The sequence below is a fragment of the Falco naumanni genome, chromosome 12 (genome assembly GCF_017639655.2).
Source record: "Falco naumanni isolate bFalNau1 chromosome 12, bFalNau1.pat, whole genome shotgun sequence".
Classification (NCBI taxonomy): Eukaryota; Metazoa; Chordata; class Aves; order Falconiformes; family Falconidae; genus Falco; species Falco naumanni.
In genome coordinates this window covers 14,938,367-14,957,630 of record NC_054065.1, presented here as the reverse complement: position 1 = coordinate 14,957,630, position 19,264 = coordinate 14,938,367, and the positions used below count along the sequence as shown (strand labels likewise).

At 40.8% G+C, this 19,264-nt stretch overlaps 1 protein-coding gene across 4 annotated transcripts in view; it reads right to left on the bottom strand.

Annotated features, from left to right (window-relative positions):
* The window catches only part of DAAM2 (dishevelled associated activator of morphogenesis 2), a 205,539-nt gene that overhangs the window by 114,652 nt on the left and 71,623 nt on the right, over positions 1 to 19,264 (bottom strand). For all 4 annotated transcript variants that reach the window (XM_040612105.1, XM_040612104.1, XM_040612101.1 and 1 more), the window contains one exon: positions 8,105 to 8,307. In XM_040612105.1, coding sequence (XP_040468039.1) covers positions 8,105 to 8,278 — 174 coding nt within the window. In that variant the 5' untranslated portion in view covers positions 8,279 to 8,307. The remainder of the gene's footprint in view (positions 1 to 8,104; positions 8,308 to 19,264) is intronic.

Genomic DNA, 19,264 nt, shown 5'->3' with positions numbered 1-19,264 from the left:
GGAGAGGGCAGAGCCTGTTACTCTAAGCCAGCAGGCATCAAAGTGGCAGAAACAGTATGAGAATTCTGGTTCAATTCTAGGAGGAAGGTAGGACACTGTCTACTCTGTATCCACCCAATTGGAGCTGGAAAAGCCTCAGAAGGCTAAAATAAAGATAAAATTATTTGATCTTTCCAGCTAGCAAATATGACTTCTATTATCAGTATCACCTTAGTGTTTTATCACTTCAGCACCCTTCAGACTCAATCCAGAAAGTTCCTGACTCTTTGTTATAGCCATAATGGAACGCAAAAACTATTCAAATATTAATGATGTCTTACTAAGGAAAAAGGCCACAGTAGAGCTTTACTTTATTTTTTTCTTTTTATGTAATACTGCCTAACACTTGCAGCTATGCCAAAACAAGATAATGTTATCAAATCAGCTGATAAGCTAATAGAATCACATGGGTACAAGATTTCTGCACAGTAAGCATATCCACCCTATCTGTGGCTTAGGAGATAGGATATCATGACAGCTTCCAAGCATTCAGTAGAAGGAAGACACAAAATTGACATTTTAGCACATCTAAAGTGGCACATTCTATAGTGGCAGGATCTGTTCTTTCCTCTCTTTGCATCCCAAGCTACATACCTGCTCTTCTTCCAAAATCCAGTGCTTCTCCTCTTAATGCCCTAGATGCACTACATGCATTTCCTCAGTCAGGGAAATCAGGATTACCCTGGTAAAAGCATGTAGTCCAATAAGTAGGTCTTTCTCAGGTGTTTCATGCCTACTGTAGGTAAACGATACTCAGAACACACTCAAACATTCCCTTTAGCTATTCCAACCATGACCACAACCCTCCCCACCTTTCAGAAAGGCAGCCAGTATGCTCTGCTTGGGATATTCAGAAGCCAACAAGCACCACAGACACAGAAGATACCACACAGGCCAAATTTCAGGCAACGTAGAATGATATAATTGCACTGCTGTCTTCAGTGGAACTGAACTGCTTTACATCAGATAACTGTCCATAAGGTTTATTCTAAAGCAACAAGATCTACAAAATAGTGAATCCCTGCACAAAAGCCTCTTGACTACACAGGTACTGTGGTAACACCCCCAGCTTCTTCACACCCAAAATCTGCCATGTAAGCCCACGCCTGGAATTATATTTGTTTACATAACTTCATTGATTCTCAGACACAAGTGTGAGAGACCTGGCCCCCATCTCATGCTCCTCTCTCAGCATCTGGGTGTCACACATTTGCAGCAGAGTAGCTGCTACTTCTTACACAGCTGGTCAGGGAGCTGGGAGCTGCCAACCAGCTGCACCTACTGGAAAGGAGCCTAGAAAAAGTGCTGCTGCTGCTGCACTCAGTGCCATAAGCCTGTGCCCTTCAGAGGACTCCATCTGTAGGCGAGTGTCTGAAGAGGGGAGCTGTGTCTGCCACAAAGCCTGAAATGTAATACTTCTTATGTATTGGGACTTGAGTGACTGTAGAAAGCTGCTTGTAACGATATGTGCATTAAAATCAGAGATTTGCACACATGTATTCCACATGGGACGTGTAAAGTGGGCTGGACATTATGAAAAATCTCTTTGAAGAGCAGGAAGAAAAAGAAAAAAATATCCTGGATCCAGACAACTAAAAGGAAAAAGGAACATGAGGGAACATTTGTGTATAAGTAGACAGACTATGATACTTTGCATCCCAAGCCTCAGTCCCCTAATTGCTTCAGAAATCTTAAACCACCCAGTACTTTTACCATTACTATAATAGAAGACAAGTGCATCTGAGTTCATGTAAAATGTTAATCTGCTACCTATAAACTAATTCAAGAGAAAGGAAAGGTTTTGTGGCCTGGTCCCCATCAGTGAGGAAAGAAATCTGCTGCCTCAAGGCTTTGCTTTTTTCTTCCTTCAGAGACAGTGTCTTCTACTCAGATGGAGATGCTAGGCCTTCTTCCTGGATATGAGCCTCTGGTCATGAAAAATTCAGCTTAGTCTTATCATCAGTATTTTCTTCCAGCCTCCACTATAGTGTTCTCATTAAGTGCAAGAAAGGAAGCATTAATAGGGGTGGGGAGTCTCCACTGAGCCAAGGCCAGCAATGCCTCCTAGTTTGCTGGAGTCAGAGCTAATCATGTGCAAATGAAAATGAAGGACCTCTCCAGATCTAGGTTGCATTTGGCACTTCACAACCTTCCTGACTGATTAGGCACAGTCATTCATTACAGAAAAGCAGAGGGAATAAAATAACTTCCTCTTAGAGGCAAAACACTATAAAGGCACTTTAAAATTATGGTTGCAGAGAAATTTGCATTGATCAACAACTTAAAGCCACAGGCCTGTCAGAGGTGTGGTCTGAAATGATGGTTTACATGCACAGCAAGTGACAAAGAAATCAAATCCCTGTCTTCAAAGGAATCCAGAAAGATGATAGAATGACTCAAAAGACTGATAATTTGAAACTGAAATACTCAAAGCTTGGTAATGTCTGAATTTAAATGTGATTAAATACTGTAATCAATACACACAACACATGTTTGGGTTTTGAAGTGAGAACCTAAAATACATGTCCTTCTAAGCCACAAACCTTCAGGGAGAAACTAAGAACTAAATAAGCTTTAGACATGGAGGATACTTTTCTGGGAAGGTGGTGCTCCACACTGGGAGCCAAGAGACAGAGCAGGCAACTCTGTCTGTTCCCAAGAAACATTACAAGGGAGCTGGTGGAAAAATAGAGAACTTTGTTCTCCAGACCCATCAACAAACACAGAGAAACACAGCTGATGCCTTCTTGCACTTGCATACATTGACATATAGCATCTACATTCACATGAGGGGTCACAATGGAGGCATTTCTTGTACTTTTTACCCTGTAAATATTCTTGCAGGGTGAAGAGCCAAAGAGGTGCCTCATGAACACTGCCACAGTTAGGACTTGGCAAGCTTGAGGGGGACTGGTGATATATGGGAGTATTTATTCAGTGTGGTGAAGCCTAGTTTTCATCTGAGGTTTATGTTGTATCCATTACATTAAATGGCCTGCAAGGGAGAACTAAGCATGAAGGAAATTTGCTACTTCCCAGTCAGCTGTTTGCAGTGGGAACCACTACTACAGTTATTTAGGTTTAGATCTCATCTCCCTGTGGCCCTTGATGAAGGTATGTTATCCAGTGTGTGCCAAAAAACAAATGAAAACTGAAAAAGAAACAGGTCCAAATGCAATGTAAGAGAAACAAACCATGACAGGAGAATCCGTTCAGTGTCCCACCAGAATGTTTCAGAGGCACCCAAGACTAAGAGGGGATAACAGTAAACATTTTTCAAATCTTTCCTAGTGTAAGAATCTAATGTGTTGCAAGCAACTCACTCAAGCTTGGAGGCTGTAATAATAGGATCAGCTTTGAAAACAGCAACCCAAAAGACAGCCCCACTTTTTCCCCATGGACTTTCCATCCTAAAATAGAGAAACTTGAACTCTATCTCCTCAAATACCATGATGATCTCAGAGCCACTATTAGAGAAAAAGCAACAACTGTGCTAGCATTCTTTACATTTTTCTGCTTTCCCTGAATTGCCAGCATTGAAGTTACCCATCTTGGCAAGGTACGAGTTCAAATCTGGGATCAGTCTGCCAGTGTAAGAGACATCTAGATGGAAAAATCTTCAGTATCAAGCAGCACACCACCCATAACCAACAAGAAGAGCCCAGGACTCTAATATTGAGCAAAAGGAATCAGAATCTACTGTGGCAAGAACACACTGCTGCTAATAACTATGAACAAGGACATGGAGAAGTTGTTTCATGAAAAAAATCACTTCCCCTTGCCTTGCAATAGTTCTTCCAGACTCTTCTGCAGTTCCTGTTCAGTCAATAAATCTGTACAAGGAAAACCACATGTGCTTAGCACAGCCATTTTTGCCAGCAGGCACAAAATCAGCTTGGTGCCTGCCAGTAGACCACCAACTGCAGCAGTACTTTACTACATGGCAGTATACCTAGTGCCAGCTGAGAAGAGAGACTGAGGAAAAAGCAGAAGTGACTCTGGCTAGGACAGCTTTGAATGGTCAAGTAGGGCTAGTTTTATAGCTTATGAGGTACAGCAGGGGTCCTCAAACTATGGCCCCCCACGGTCCTCAATCTGGCCCTCGGTATTTACAGACCCCCCTGGGGCCCCCCCTCCCTGCCGGGGGCTGGGGGGGAAACCAAGCAGCCGCAGATGACTGCCTGCCACTTTATCCTTGCGCCGGCCCCCTGGTTAAAAAGTTTGAGGACCCCTGCTATAAAGCTTCTCTTCCTTGCCTGTTCATTGAAGGGGAGACGTTAAACCCAGCTGTTCTGCCCTCTTTCAGCTGGGTGCACAGAAGTGGCCCTTTGAGGGGCAAAGCTTGTGGTCACAAGTATTTTTGTTTGCTTTGTCTCTTGTACACCTAGGCTTCTAGTAAGGACTAACCTGTACTGTTACTACTGCATTAGTCTGAAGGCAATCACTGCCAGCGGAGAGCCTGAGAAGTAGTACATCTTCTCCTGTCTTAGCCCAAACAAAGTCAAACCAAATCACCCTGTGCCATAGTCTTCATTTAGACCTACTCTCCACGTGGGTTTCTAATGAAATAAATCAAGATTGAATTTGGACCATAACAGGAGTAACCCTTTTTGTTCTAATCTTCTAATTGAGAGGACAGGGCCTAAACACAGCATCCAACTTCAAGTGACACAAAATTCTGATATCCTTCCTAGAACCTTTTTCTGGTTGAGCAGCATTGAGAGCGGACATTTCATCTGAAATCAGCATTAACTTCTCATTTGACAACCACTGCCTTGGTCAGAGTCCAGATAGGCAGCTGCTGCTGCTCAGTCGGTTGGTCTGGGAGCATCCCTCAAACAGAGCAGCCCGTACATTTCCCCCAGCCTGGCACCTACATGAGCAAGTTTGCAAGCTCTGGAGGGGTCTTGTGACTCCATCACAAATAAAGGATACCAACACTTTCATAATTCCTCTTCTTGCAAAATGGATAACTCTAAATTCACTTTTCGTTATATTAAATTAAGTACTACAAGAACAAGAGAAGACATGCTTCTGGCCCTCAAAATGTCCATTTCCCTTAGAAAGGCAGGTAGAAACATATTGAATATTTACTAGACTGGAAAATTCATCACAAGAGAGGCTTTTCCAGCACAGCCAGGCTTAGCTCTTCTTGTAATTAACTCTTATGTGGGAAAATGCCCCAGATTTTAACTGCAACAAGGGGGAAAATAAGGCTTTTAAAAATTCATTCAAGCACACCAGTGTTTCATTATACCCTCTGTAGAGCAGATGGCAAGATCAGTCTATACCCCCTGGGCCTGCTTCAGGGAGCTAGCACAAATGCTTTTCTAACTACAGATCTCAGATGATGTTGGTGTGATCATTTCACTTGGGGATTTGGGTCAAAAGGCTTTACACTCAAATCTGGGTTTTATATAGCACAAGCGCACCCAGACTAGACCCTAACGGATAAGCAGCAGGGAGGCTAGTACACAGCACAGAGCCCTCTCAGGCACTTCCAGGTCGCTGATTTACACTGGTGCATTTACAGACTGAATCTTTCTAATCCAATTAAAATCTCATCTGAGCTGTCAATACAGATGTAGTCAGTTTTATTTTAGTACCTCGTAGAACATGCATTAATCCGGACCTGTGGACAAACTAGGCCTTCTAGGCAAATTCCGCATTCTGCCAGGCCAGTTTCTAGACCAGGTCCTCTCAATCCCAAAGTCCTTAACTGCTCTCATGTTGCCTGCCTACCCAGGAACTCTGACAGACATGCATCACCATCCTATCGGAGAGGCTTTATAAAAATGTGCAATTTACATCATTAATGTCCTGAAAAATAGCACTTTTCTTTCCAGCTTACTTCTCATGTAATGATGGCTACAGTACTATTATTAAATATAAGAACATTAATATGATCTATTTCCATTGCAATGGCTTCATTTATTTGAAAGGTATATGCCAGTTACAGGCTGTCAGCACATTTAATAAGTTATTGCATAAAGCAACAACGCACAAACTTCTGAGACCAAAAATATTTACAGATCATCATGTATACTTGTCATTATATTTTGCACCAAAACCATTATAAATTACACTATTTAATAGACTTCCATAAGGCAGCTGTGAGCTGTTTTTCCACAAGCATGTGGAATACCAGTACTTGCCAGGCATAAAACAAACAGCTAAAAGCACCCTTAATAACACCACAAGCTCTCAAACTCCTCACAGGAACTGATAACCTCAGTAAGCAGAAGCCCAGCAGCAACTAAAACAGGTATTTTACTATGATCCAAAGGTAAACAAGTTCAAGTTTTAGCAAGCCAAGTTCAGGAGCAAAGCACATCTGTTGGTCATATCTTCAGGAAGGCCAAATCAAGTGCTTCAACAGATCTTGGTATTGGAGAGAGGTGAATTTTGATACAGCAATTAAAGCTTTGCATGTGAAAAACAATACTTAAACAGGAGAAATAAATTGACAGCAGAGCAGATTTCAGATTACACACTCATGAGAGGTACCTGTCACCAAGCAGAATTCTGCACAGTCAGTTGCACTTTCAGAGAAATTCCAGTAGTCTCAGATAAAGGCAAAGTGACTTAAATATAGACTCGAATTTTGTGAGATATCTCAGTAAGAGGAGATTCCTCATCTGCTACTTAATCAGAGGAAGTACACTATCCTCTGCTGCAAACCTATTCTTCCTGAAACAGCTACAAATAATATTGACTCCTTCCCACACCCCTGCCATAGAATACTGCAAATGCTAAAAAATTGTCATGGGTGCTAGGCAAAGTAGAAAAAAATAATGGAAAATAAATCCACACCAATTTACTATGTACACAGAAAGCTGAGGAAGTCCTTGGGCTGAAAATGCTTAGAGTGTTGGAGAGTAAGTATCCTGGAAAAGACAACCCTACGTCCACATTTTAAATTCTTCCCTAGGCATCTGTTTTGGATCCTATCTTGAAATAAGAGCCTGGGCTAGGTTTTCAGACCACTGATCTGACAAACTATAGCTGTCCCTATGTTTGGTATGACATACTACAGTTGTCCATGTGTTAAACTCCACTTGCATACCCGAATTATATAGTTATTTTCATCGCCATTGAACTCTGAAGCCATGGTAAGAGACAAGAACTTACTGGGCTAATGTTATAAGTGTAATATAGAAAGATTACTGGCAAATGCCTATAATTCTGAGATCAAATATTTTCTGTTCTATTCCACATCTGTGTAGCACCACTCAGGCATGTATACTCTTACAGATACCTGACTTTATGTAAGCTCTGATCTCAGAATAGTAATCAGCTGCATCAAATGAGTATCACCTTTATGATTCAGATTGCAAAACATTACAGCCCTATGACCTCTGCCTGTGTTGTATGTGAGGGTTGAACAAGAGGGCAAAGACAGCAAAGTCATTTGATGCCAGGCATGAATAGCCAGTGCCTGCTGCTGGAATCCATGTTTACCACAAAAGCAAATGACAAAGTTCATCTGAAATAACTGCTTCCCTTCCTGTTTATGTCTGTTGCTGTGACAGCACTATTTCATAGTTCAAAGGCAGCTGTCTGATGAAACACAATTAGCATGGTCACCTGATTCTTACACCTCACCAGCAGCTATGCTACTGATCAACAGAACAGTATAGTCCTTGATTTATAGACCCACAACACCTAAGACTTTCCATTTTACTATATTATACATCAGATTTTATCCCAAAGTTGTTAAGAAGAAATTTACTGTCAAGGATTTATTCAATGGAAGGAACCTTAAAAGTTCTCCAATGTGCCCAGTCCTCTGCCTAGAGAACTGTATAGTGCTGTGAGAATAATCATATTTAAACATTTTGTTGTACTTATACCCTGTGCCACTGTCATCCATCTTGTCATTTGCAACCTTTCTCCCACCATGGAATTGGTAATAAAAGAATGGGGGAAAAAAAAACCTGAAAAAAGCAGCTTCAACATAAGGTTTTTTTCCTATCCCTAATAAGTCCCTGAAGTCCCTTAAGTCCTTCTTTGAAGAGAGTTTATCCACCCCCTAAAATATATCATTCTGCCAGCAGAAACTTACCACAAGTTCGGAGAATCTGGCATTGAGCTCTTCTGCTGGTGGGATTGGGACAGAAAACTCAAGGAATTGGAGGGGGTTATTGTCCTTGAGATTGATTTCAGGGAGGTCGCTACCCCCAAAACAACAAAGAAACCCCAACGCATGACGATTCCTCTTCCGGGGGGCCATGATCATGGTGTATGATGCTATCTTCTGATCATGTTCTGCAGGAAGAAAAAAAAACAACAAAACAACAGACATTAAATGATAAGACTGTTGGATCTGCACAGCTCTGTGCAGTCAAAATGGTTATCATTGGTACAACAGTTGGAAGTAGACAGAAGGAACCGAGACACAAAAGAACAAAAGAAACATTCAAGCTAGACAAGGTAGCTAAGGTTTAATATGGTATTAACGTGTTCTTGTATGGCAGCGTAGAATCACTTCTCTTAAAGTTTCTGAAAAATTTTAAAAACTCAACGTGGGATTTCCCAGCAGGTCAGTGTATCAGTAATGCTCAGCAGCCAAGGTTGAACACTATCGCTGAATGCCTGTATTGGCCTTTCTCTCACTACTACAGTAAAGGAACCGAAATATCAGAAGCAAAAAAAAATATATATATAGTGGAGAATTTACCCAGAATAAATGGAAGAATCCTCCAAAGTTACCCCATTTGGTCAAAATAAAATGAACAATGAAACAATGAAGCAGAAATCAATTTTCCTGATTTTGGTCTGAAGCCAAACCACCAAACACTCATCTCTTTATGGCCAGGACTATCACAGTAGGACCATTTTGCCTACCCTGTTTTTGAACACACCTAACCAGTTTGGGCTTCGTTATGTTTCCAGGGAAGAAACTGCACAATGCTAATGCATGCTTTCAGATTTACATTTCAGCTGTCAGATCCCATCTTGACAGGACCCAGGCTGGAGGGGTTTTGGTATCAGGAGCGTAAAGGGAGGCAAAAGGAGGCCTAAAGGAGGAGATGGGAAGGGACTGACTGCACCACACAACACCGTTTGTGAGCAGCCCGTCCAAACAGGAAGCCTCCTGCCAGTAGTTTGAAAGGAGGGAGCTGTGCAGTTCACAGAGAGCTGCATATTTTGCCCTTTTAAGGGACTTGTTGTTTGACAGTTCAGGGGCTTATTTGTGTTATATTTTTTAAGGACTTCACTTTTTCACTTAATCTGCAGAATAAGCCATATCCTTAGTAAATAATTAAAGTCTGTTGTGAAGCCTGGCTCCTTGGGCAAGGGGCAGGAGAGCAGGGAGGGAGGTGGCAGGTGAACCGAACTGCAGGATGCTGGACGGTGTACCAGCAGCAACACAGCTGAGCTTTGTCATCAGAGCAGCTGCTGCCCTAACCTGCCTCACAATGCTTTGGTCTGTTTGCTTGCCAGAACAAGGCTGCTTTGAGCTTTCATAAAGACTAAGAAGCTGGGCTAGGAAAAGCACCTTTAGGACAGCAGTTGCATAGTGGGACAATGTACTGCACACAGCCAGAAGCTCTCCAGGTCTTTTTGTGTAGAAATCAGCATGCTCGCTTAAGAAAAAAAGTGACAAACAACAAAAAACCCTCCAAACCACCCAAACCTCCACCCTTTTGGCACCATGTGCTTGGCAGGAATCACCTGCCCTACTTTATGCTGGAATTAATTTATTTAGCACCTTCTCTTATGCACTGGAGGGACATCAGCTGCAACTCTTATGCAGCTGAAAGCAAAGTGAGCTGGCACCAAGCACTGTCTTCTAGCATGCCCACTTTCCTTTGTTCTTCATGCCAGTTCTGCAAGGGTTGATATGTCTCAGCAGGGTTCACTAGGGCACGGTGATGTTGGCTTCAAAGGCACATTCATAAGAACATGGGAGATGATCTCTCACTAGGAGATGCCAAAGGTCAACTTAACCCTGGAGCTGGTCATTGACACTGGTTTAGTCAGAATAAACAAAATACCCTCAAATCTAGCACAATGATGTGCACAGCAACTTCTGTTTCCTTTCAGTGGTGGAGACCTAAAAGAATCAGTTATTAAAATATTGCAGAAGAGGGCCTCAGAAGAAGCTGAACTTGTCCACCACAGACCATCTTCTCAGGGACTACTCTGAGTGCAATGCCTTTTATGGCAATCTGGTCATCAATGAGGTTAGAACGCACTAGTCTGACAAAACTTTATTTTGGAAGGAACTCAGATCAATGAGACAAACCTGATTTACATGCGATATAGCTACATTTTCATCAATTCAGTTGTAACCAAGTTCTGGCCCACTGTCTAGAGGCTTCCTTACCAGCCATCAAAAGACCAGCATTCTCTGGGCCATAAACGATGAATCCTTCTTGGAAAAATTGGCTGAGACATTGAAGTGATATGACTAAGAACATCTTCCTTTATGAGCTCAGGCTTTGGTAAGCACTCCTCCAAAAGAGGTACCTTACCAGGAAATGAGTACTATGTGAATGGATATGAAGGCCAACATTTTCTACAGGGTAAGTACTGCCCTGGTCCGGGCACCATAGGTTGTCCTGTACTGACAGTTCATCACTCAGCTTTCATCTTAAGCAGGTTCACCCCAGAGGTGAACAGTCAGTGTCCAGGCTTTTCAGCATCCATAATGCTAAAAAATCGACAAGGTAGTGCTTGTTCTTGTGATGTTTTCACAAAATTGGCATCCCTTCTTTGGGACCCATACTTGAGAAACTCAGCAAAGCTACTCAGATTTTACTACTCTGCAAAAACACACAGTGCTCAGATGAGTAGTAACCTTGTATTGCCTCACTTTCACAAAGCATCATTCCGTTGCACAACTTGTACTTTTAACACTTGGCATTTTCCAGGTCTGTCTATAAGCAGTATGTAGAAAATTAACACTGATAGAGGGGTTAAATGGCACTTTTGTATTGCTACAACACTGTAACTGTGAGGTAGCTAAATGCTTTTAAACTAAGAACAGTTGAGGACTGCTAGAGAGGAATCCAGCACAGATATTTTAGAATTGAATCACTGAATGAATGAATGATACTTCTAAGTAGAAGCACTGTCTTTCTAAAGATTAAGCCTGTCAGTCACAGGATGCTGAAGGGCATTTACTTAAGGTGCACTGTTAATGCTGTTTAAGAATTAATTGCAACTCCTTGATTTTTTGGTGGACATAATTTTAAATAAATATTTATTTATTTAAATAATAATAAGCTCCAAAACAAATAAATAAACAGGCTCCAAATTAACAGTCTTTTCCTTTTCTTTCTTTTTTGCCTTTTCTTTGTCAAGAATCAGATCTGGGGAAAATGAGCTTGCAAAGGATGGGGCAAGGGGCGGGGGGAGGTAACAAAGGAAATGAAGAAAAGAACATCTTTCTTTTTTCTGAGTGGTAATTGATAACAAAGTTGTAATAAAAAATCATGAAAAAAACCAACCAAAAACCTAAAAGATGAGGGTTTATTCCAATAAAAGCTCTATTGCTTTTCAACTTCTTACAAGTACAGTGATTGTAAAGATGAATAACGTGTGATTATCTATTTCTATACATACCTCCAGTGAGAATCAATGAGAAATCTCTCTCTGGAGAGAATCCCACTATTACACAGAACTCCCTCCCACAGCTCTTCTCAATTGTACTCTTTTACCCTTTTGCACAACACAAACACGTCGTCATTTCAACAGCTAACCACACACCCGCTCCTCATAGCAATCCCCCTCCTGCTTCCCAGCCCCATCTGCAGTTCAGCCTAGGTCAGGAGTCACAGTCTGGAACTTTGCCCAAGGTCTAATTATAACAACGTTCTCTTCCTCTAACAGAGCCTACGTGTTCATTTCTAAACCATTTGACTCAGTGACCAAACATAATTAAGCTAATGCAAGTTTTCCAAGTCTTATCAGAAAGTTTAACCACATGGGATGGGATCCGTCTCACTCTTTTCTTCATTCTCATTTCAGAACTGGCATTTTTCAGGCAAACATACCCTAAATAAGCAACATTCCACAAACAAGACACCTGAAACAACTATGCCAGCAGCTCTCCTGTGCAAGATTGCTGATTATCATAGTTTTTACCTCACTGTCCTGTCCTTCACCACAGCAAACAACCAGAGCACAACTGTAACTAAAATAGAAAAGATTATGTTTGTATCATCACCTTTGGAAAAACAGAAGAAAGAGAGAGAACTCTGTGGGTTAACTAAACACACACAGTCCTGCAAAACTGGTTTGCAGCATAAGGATTAATGGAAAAAACTGATGTGTTCACTTCCAGAGCTGAATCTCCACTGATCAACAGACACACAATATTGATGGATGTAGCCACAGCTCTCACCTGAGTGGAAAGCATGGGATGAAATGTATGATGCAGAATCACTGTCCACACTGGTTTATCCTAACAGGAGAGGAAGCAAAGTAAATCACTTCCATTTCCCAATGGAACTGTATCTTTCTCTCTGGCAGGATAAAACATATAAATGTGATGTATTATCACAGAAGTAGAGAGAAACCTGATTTTGGACTGGTTTGGAACATAAGCCAACTCAGGCCCCACTCCCAAATCCAAATTAAATGTCTATGTTATTCAACTATTAAATAATAAACCACCTGAGCTTCATGGTATTATAGTAGCTACCTTCATCGTCACTTCCTGTTGATGAAGTGGTAGAAAAAAGCACTGTGCTCAAAACTGTCAAAATATACATTGGCTAAAGCTAAAGAGCTCTGTACTGATCCTATGCTCAGTTCCCTGGACCACATTGCTTCTCCAGTACACAGATGGTGAAACTATGAGCTTCACAGCATGTTCCAATTACCATGGGAATTTCCCATGTATGTCACATATAACACAACAGTCATCAGATGCAATAGAAAGCAACTGCAACATGAAGGTCTGAAAAGGGGATAGGCACACAATCCATTTGTTGCAGATGCACAGTAACACAAGTACTTTGGTTTGGGTTTCTCACCATACTATGGATTTTCCTTGTCTCCAGGGCACAAAACAGCAACAAAATACCCAACTATTTAAGATCCACAGTTTTAAATCCTTTCTTTCAGGAAGGACGGTAGTGCAGTCCTTCCTGAAGAGCACACTTGCCTGCTGTGCTGGGCAGGAGGGCATCAGACCCAAAACGTATCAACAGATCACAGGAAAAAAAATTCTAGAAAATGAGCAAGGCCTTATGCAGCAATGGCTACTCAGTCCTGGCAAGCCAGGGCCCACACTTAAAGGTTCCACCAAAGGAGAGAGCTCAGCTCAAAATGCACTGTGCATTTTCAAGCCAGTTAATGGATTTTCCCTCCTACAACACATCAAAACAAAAGTGAAGATCCCAAGGTGGCAGAAGAGTTTTTTGCAAGCCAGCCCAGGCAATCAGCTCTGGTCTGTTTTACACACCATCCCATCAAAACTGAGATGGTTGAGAATCTCAAAGCATTCCATAGACCTAAAGATTGCCTCCTGCTATACACACAATATTATATACTATTAACACTTCATGTAATTTTTATTTTTTATTCATTTATTTACCTAGGAAATATTCCTGAGATAAGAGAAAAGGCAAGGGCTATTTGATCACTTTCAGGTGTAACTACATCCGTGAACTTACTTAATGCAATGTGTCTGTCAAAAATCTGTTTATTTTTAATACCTTAAGAATGCTTAGGATGTGCTGAATGACTAATGACCACTAATGTTAGTCTGTTAATGCCACAAATCCAGAACCTCTCACTGGACATCAGCTTACTAACACAAAAAATACTGAAGAAGTGTAAGAGGCCTTTCCCTTCTGAAAGATTATTTTGCAACACTTCCTTTGTTTTCATCTGGGAATGAGGGGGAAAAACTCTACAAAAAAACCCAAACAAACCCAAACCCCAAAAAGTAAAAGAAAATAGGGAAAAAAAGATACCAGCAGGTTCGTCATACTCCTCCTAATGCATTTATCTATCCAAACTGTAGTCATAGAAAATGAATTTAAGAAGAACAGCCACATCAAGATTCAAAATACAAAATGGAGAAAGCAACAATGCAGTTAGAGCCAGTATCATAAATCCAGCTAGTAATATTTTTTTATTTCTTTACAACTTTTAATCAAGTACAGATTGCTATTTTTTTATACCTGAGCTGACTGAACAATCCATTCATTCTTTTACCCGCTAAGAAGTTATTTTATTTTCAAAAATATATTAGTCTACTATGAATGATTCCACACAAAAATTTGCAGGGTCACAAGTAATCTGTCCTCCTATGTAGCTGTCATGTAGATGCAAGTAAATCTACACATCCTCAATGTTTCTGGATGTGACCACAGCAGCTTAAACTGCAAACAAAACTAGTAAAATTCACAGCTTAAATGTTTATCCAAAATACATACGTTCTTCATCTCCACAGTGTCTAAGCATACAAGATACTTGGGTAAGATGGGAAGCAGAGACGTCCTACTAAAGAGCAGTTTTGGGGGCAGGAATACATTTTCCTTAGTGTTTGCTGTACCACACATTCCCATCCTAATTTATCAATTCCACACTTAGGCAGGCTTGCCAACAACGGTGGTGGATCCTACAGGACTGCATACCCCCTAAATATAAGCAACCTTTCTGGTTTAAGGTGCAATAGTCTGGAGTCCTGTCTTTCTTTCCTTGCCCCCTCCCTGTTATTACTTCCAAATTTTCTAGTGTTGCAGCATTGCAGTTTCAGCAACACCTACAGATACCCTCCACTTCCTTTTCAATCAGAAAGTCTGGACTATTACCAAGATCAATTTTCTTCTCTTCTTTACCATGAACCATATTTGTTTTATTTATATACCTCACTAAAGATTACCCCCTTCCATTCTATTAAAAAAAACCCAACTTCTCCAGGCAGAGAATGACATTTTCCAGTTCTAGCCTTAGTTCTCTCTTTTCTTCTCTTTATCATCTTTAGTTTTACTCTCTGCTGGTTTTCTCCACCATTCCATTGCAATATCCTCACTTTCTTTCATGACAACTCTTCCAGTTGCAATGGTTTCTAGTAGCGTGTTCCTATGCCTCAAATTGCAAAACTTCTTTTTTTATGTAGATATTAAAGAGAAAAAACACTTCAGAAGAGACACCAACTGCATAACAGCTGTAGAGACTGTGTCACACCCTGTGTATGTTTTATTTTTATTGTATTATACTCCACCAGTATGTTTTATTTTTGCTGTATTGTATTCCATTTTCCTAGCTGTGGCACTGAGGTTGTAGGTTCTCCAGTCTAGGGTCTTAGTTATCTGTTTAAATCGGTTATTGTACAGTGCCAAGTAGACCTATGATACTAAACAAATACTAATAAAACCAGCAGGACAGCAAAAAATAATCACCCAACTGGAATCTGGCCAGGACGTGACAGTTCACACCCCACTAATGATGCTGCTCTTGAGGCAGCATTTAGCAGTGTCCACAAATCCAGTGTGGATAAATTTATGCTTTATGAAATGGAATTTATGCAATGATCTCCCCTACCACAGCATTAATTTCACTAGATGGGTTGGTTTGTTATGTCATTGTTCTTCAAATCACTGTGATTGTAAGAGCCTGTGGGAAATATGCTACATAAAAGCAAGCATGGGGAAAGAATCCCACAAACCCCACAGGTGCCACCCCAGGACCGAATCATAACTGAGGATAAGACTATCCAGCTCTAAGTCTTTTCAAACACAGACTTTACTTTTGAAAGTATTCAGGTGCTAAAAATACTATTTTTAGGACCTGCCAAGAATATACTGTATTGTCAGGGCCATGAATTCAGGACAAAACTACAACCCAGGTTATGTCTGTGCTACTGAGCAAAGCAGATCTGAACGGCCTTTTCTGCAAGCTATGGATCTAGACAGCAGAGCCCAGGTTAGACTTAACTTTCTTTTGGTGGTGGGTACAACCCTGTGACGCAATTTCACAGGACAAAGTGTCTTGGAAGCTGGAGTGTGAGAGGAAACCTTTATTCAATATAAGAATTCATAGACTGAAGGTGAAATAGAGCCAGGCAGACATGCACATTGACAGCCAAGACCAGCACATTGCTCCTTCAGTTCCAATGCAGAAGTCTGTTTTCCTTTACAGGAAGATGAAGTCCGATGCCTTTTGCAGGTCTTATGGTATGAAGTGCCCTTAACGTCATTGATTTGAAACTGGCTCTAATCAGTAATGTCTGGCAGTTCTATCCATAAGATCAGCTCCCAAAGATGAGACATCCACACCCCAGAGCCAAATTTTTGATCATCTTAAGAAAGCAGCCAAGGGTAGAGTGATCTGAAGAACAAGCTATCCCACTCAGCCCTCTATGTCAAAAGACCAGTACTAAAGCTTGGTCTATGGACTTGAAATCTTTGCAATATTTCTATTGTGAAGTTACAAGGGATATCGATCAAAAGTTTCCCAGTAGCACTAAGAACTGCCATGCTTGGAAGAATGAACACACAAACCCCCATTACTAAGAATGTCCCTGTCTTGTTGGAATCATTGTAATTTTTCCATTCTGTCACTGCCCAATTATTTCCAGACATGATGTAACTATTTTGCCAGGGGATTTGGGAGTCAAAATGTTGCTGTTGTTGCCATCATTATCCTGGGTGCCTGAATTTTCCAGACAAAATAAGCAGCTGAGGGCATTAAAGAACCTCTGCTGAGAGAGAAATAATCTTTAAGAACTGTCAGCGTGCTCCAAGAAAAACAAACGAACAGTAAAGGTCCAGTTACATCTTCCTAAACTTCAGTTCATTTCCATGTGAAATGCTGTTTTCTTATTCAGACAATTAGTAGAAAAGTGTTTCATCTGCTGCCCAACGTCATCACAGCATGCAAAAATTGATTTCCATTTTCACACTGCATTCAGGGCCACTACAGGACATTTAAGTCCAGCTTGACTGGAAATATACCTTGGTTATAACCACTAGAAACTAGCCACAGAGGTATGTGTACAAGTGATGTTTTCTTTATTGACAGGCAAATCAATTACTTACACTGGTAAAAATTTCCTGAAGTGCTCTCATTGGAAAAAGCAACTCAGTATTTATAGCAAATGAGTATAACTGGGGAGAAACCCAACAAAGACAACATTTGGACTTCTATGTGTTTTTCGTGGATGGCACTGAATCTTTTCAAAACTAGTCTTCATCAATGCCACCTAGGAAAGCCAGGTACCAGGGTGCAGACCTGCCACTTTCCTTCTTAGTGCCCTGCCCAAGTACAGTATATTTCTACATGTCACTGCAAACCTGTAAATAATAAAGATGGTGGCTGTCATGCAGTTCCATACACACTGAAAAACCGCTGAGGGGATGATAGTTAAAAGGCTGCCCTACTGATTCACTAAATAGAAGAAACAGTCAGTAGATGTATCACAACGGGAACAGGTCTTGGGATTTTGATGCTTTCTCCATCTTAGAGATGGTTTCCATCGATCAAGGCACAGACAGGGTCGCTGATTTTATATACCTATTTTTTAAGCTACTCAGATTCTGCAGTTGTCAATTTGGCACCAAAAATAAATTAACTGTAGAAAAGGAAGTTAAGAAAAGGTCATATAGAGCATTTTATTCCAACATTTTTATTTTTGTTCAACATTCTAACAAGGGATATTTTGGGTTCAATGCCCTGAAACCTCAACATTACGCAAGTAGGTTTGAACTCCAAGCCAGCAGCTTGGTGAAACTGTTGAACTTTTAGCCTAACATGTCTTCATGAAGAATGGATATCTGGAAAGAGTTCTGCTCAAGGATTTTGGGTTGTTGTCTTTGTGTGTTTTTAAGTGGCATCCAGATAAAATATATTTTCTGGCTGCTGTAATATTTAGAGCAGGAGACTTTACACCAACACTGAAAGCTGGTTTCAGAGCTGCAACTTACTGCTTTAGGTTTTGGGACCATTTAGTGCTTCGTGGCACTATGGTCAACAAGGCCTCATCTATATTTAGGTCAAATTCCACAGAGCTGATGCTCTGGGTGACAGATCGTGAATGATTATGAGGGTCTGAAAAGAAAGTGTACGTGAAACGAGCCACCTTCCTTGCCCGATCAGTGGGTGCTTCTGGCCAACAGCAGTACTCTGCAGAGTGCTGTAACAGAACACCCCTAACATACCCAAATGTGAGGATCTTCTTTACAAAGCAATGCATATCTATGTGTCTAAAGCACATGGTACACCAGGGTGTGGTGCCTGTGCCAGTCACCACCAACTCTATTCTAACTAGTTCTAGTCTCCTGGATTCTCATGGCAAGAGATCATGTCCATGGCAAGAGATCATGTCCATGTCAAGGTCCTTTACTGTTCATGATTAAGAAAAGTTTAATTATGGAGTATATCTAGGGAAGACTTCCTAGAACTGTAACTGACCAGCACACCGTTCCTCTCCGAGGATAAGTTATTTGCTGAAATGTATGCCCAGATACCGAAAAAAAGACTTCAGAGACATAGCATACAGCAGACATTTAGATTTCTAAGTATCCACAGCAAGTCAATAGCCTGCACCAAGATACAGCCAATTCTTTCAGCTTCTGAGCCCAAACTACTTGCATCTTGTTGATAAAGATTTGAGCACACTCCACAGAAAACCAGACTGCAGTATAAAATTCCCTCAGCTCCCCAGCACAGCTGCACACTACAGGAAAGAAAAAGAAAAAAACCACAACACAAAAAAACACAACAAAAAAAAGCCCCGAACCCTGCTTCTAAATATCTGTTTGATCTGGGTACATAGTCCTTGGACATGATTCAAAAAGAAAGCCCATTGTATGCAAACAGAACAGAAGTCTACCTTCTATTAGACAAGGAGCATCTTTGTCCTCTTGGGGCTGCAAACACAATTATTATATGCAGTGATGTATGCCTTTGCAGAACATTTACCAGTATCAAGTCCATAGTTCTGTACAGCACTGATTTGATAGACTGTACAGTATTTTACCCAAATCATCACCTACTGTATTTTGCCTTACTCTTTGGAAGCATATTTAAAACTTAACTTAAATCATTAATTTCTACTTGGATCTTATATTTTTTATTAATGTATGGAATACATACAAGTAAAGACAGTAAGAAGTCATACATTGCCTCCTACAAGTTCAGGTCTTGGCTCTGCTACCCTGGTCAGGCAGGGATATTTATAAGAAAAATACATACTTTGCAAGAATAACTCCCACTGCAAGAAACACTGAAATTGCTGTTACCCCCATTTTCTACTTGT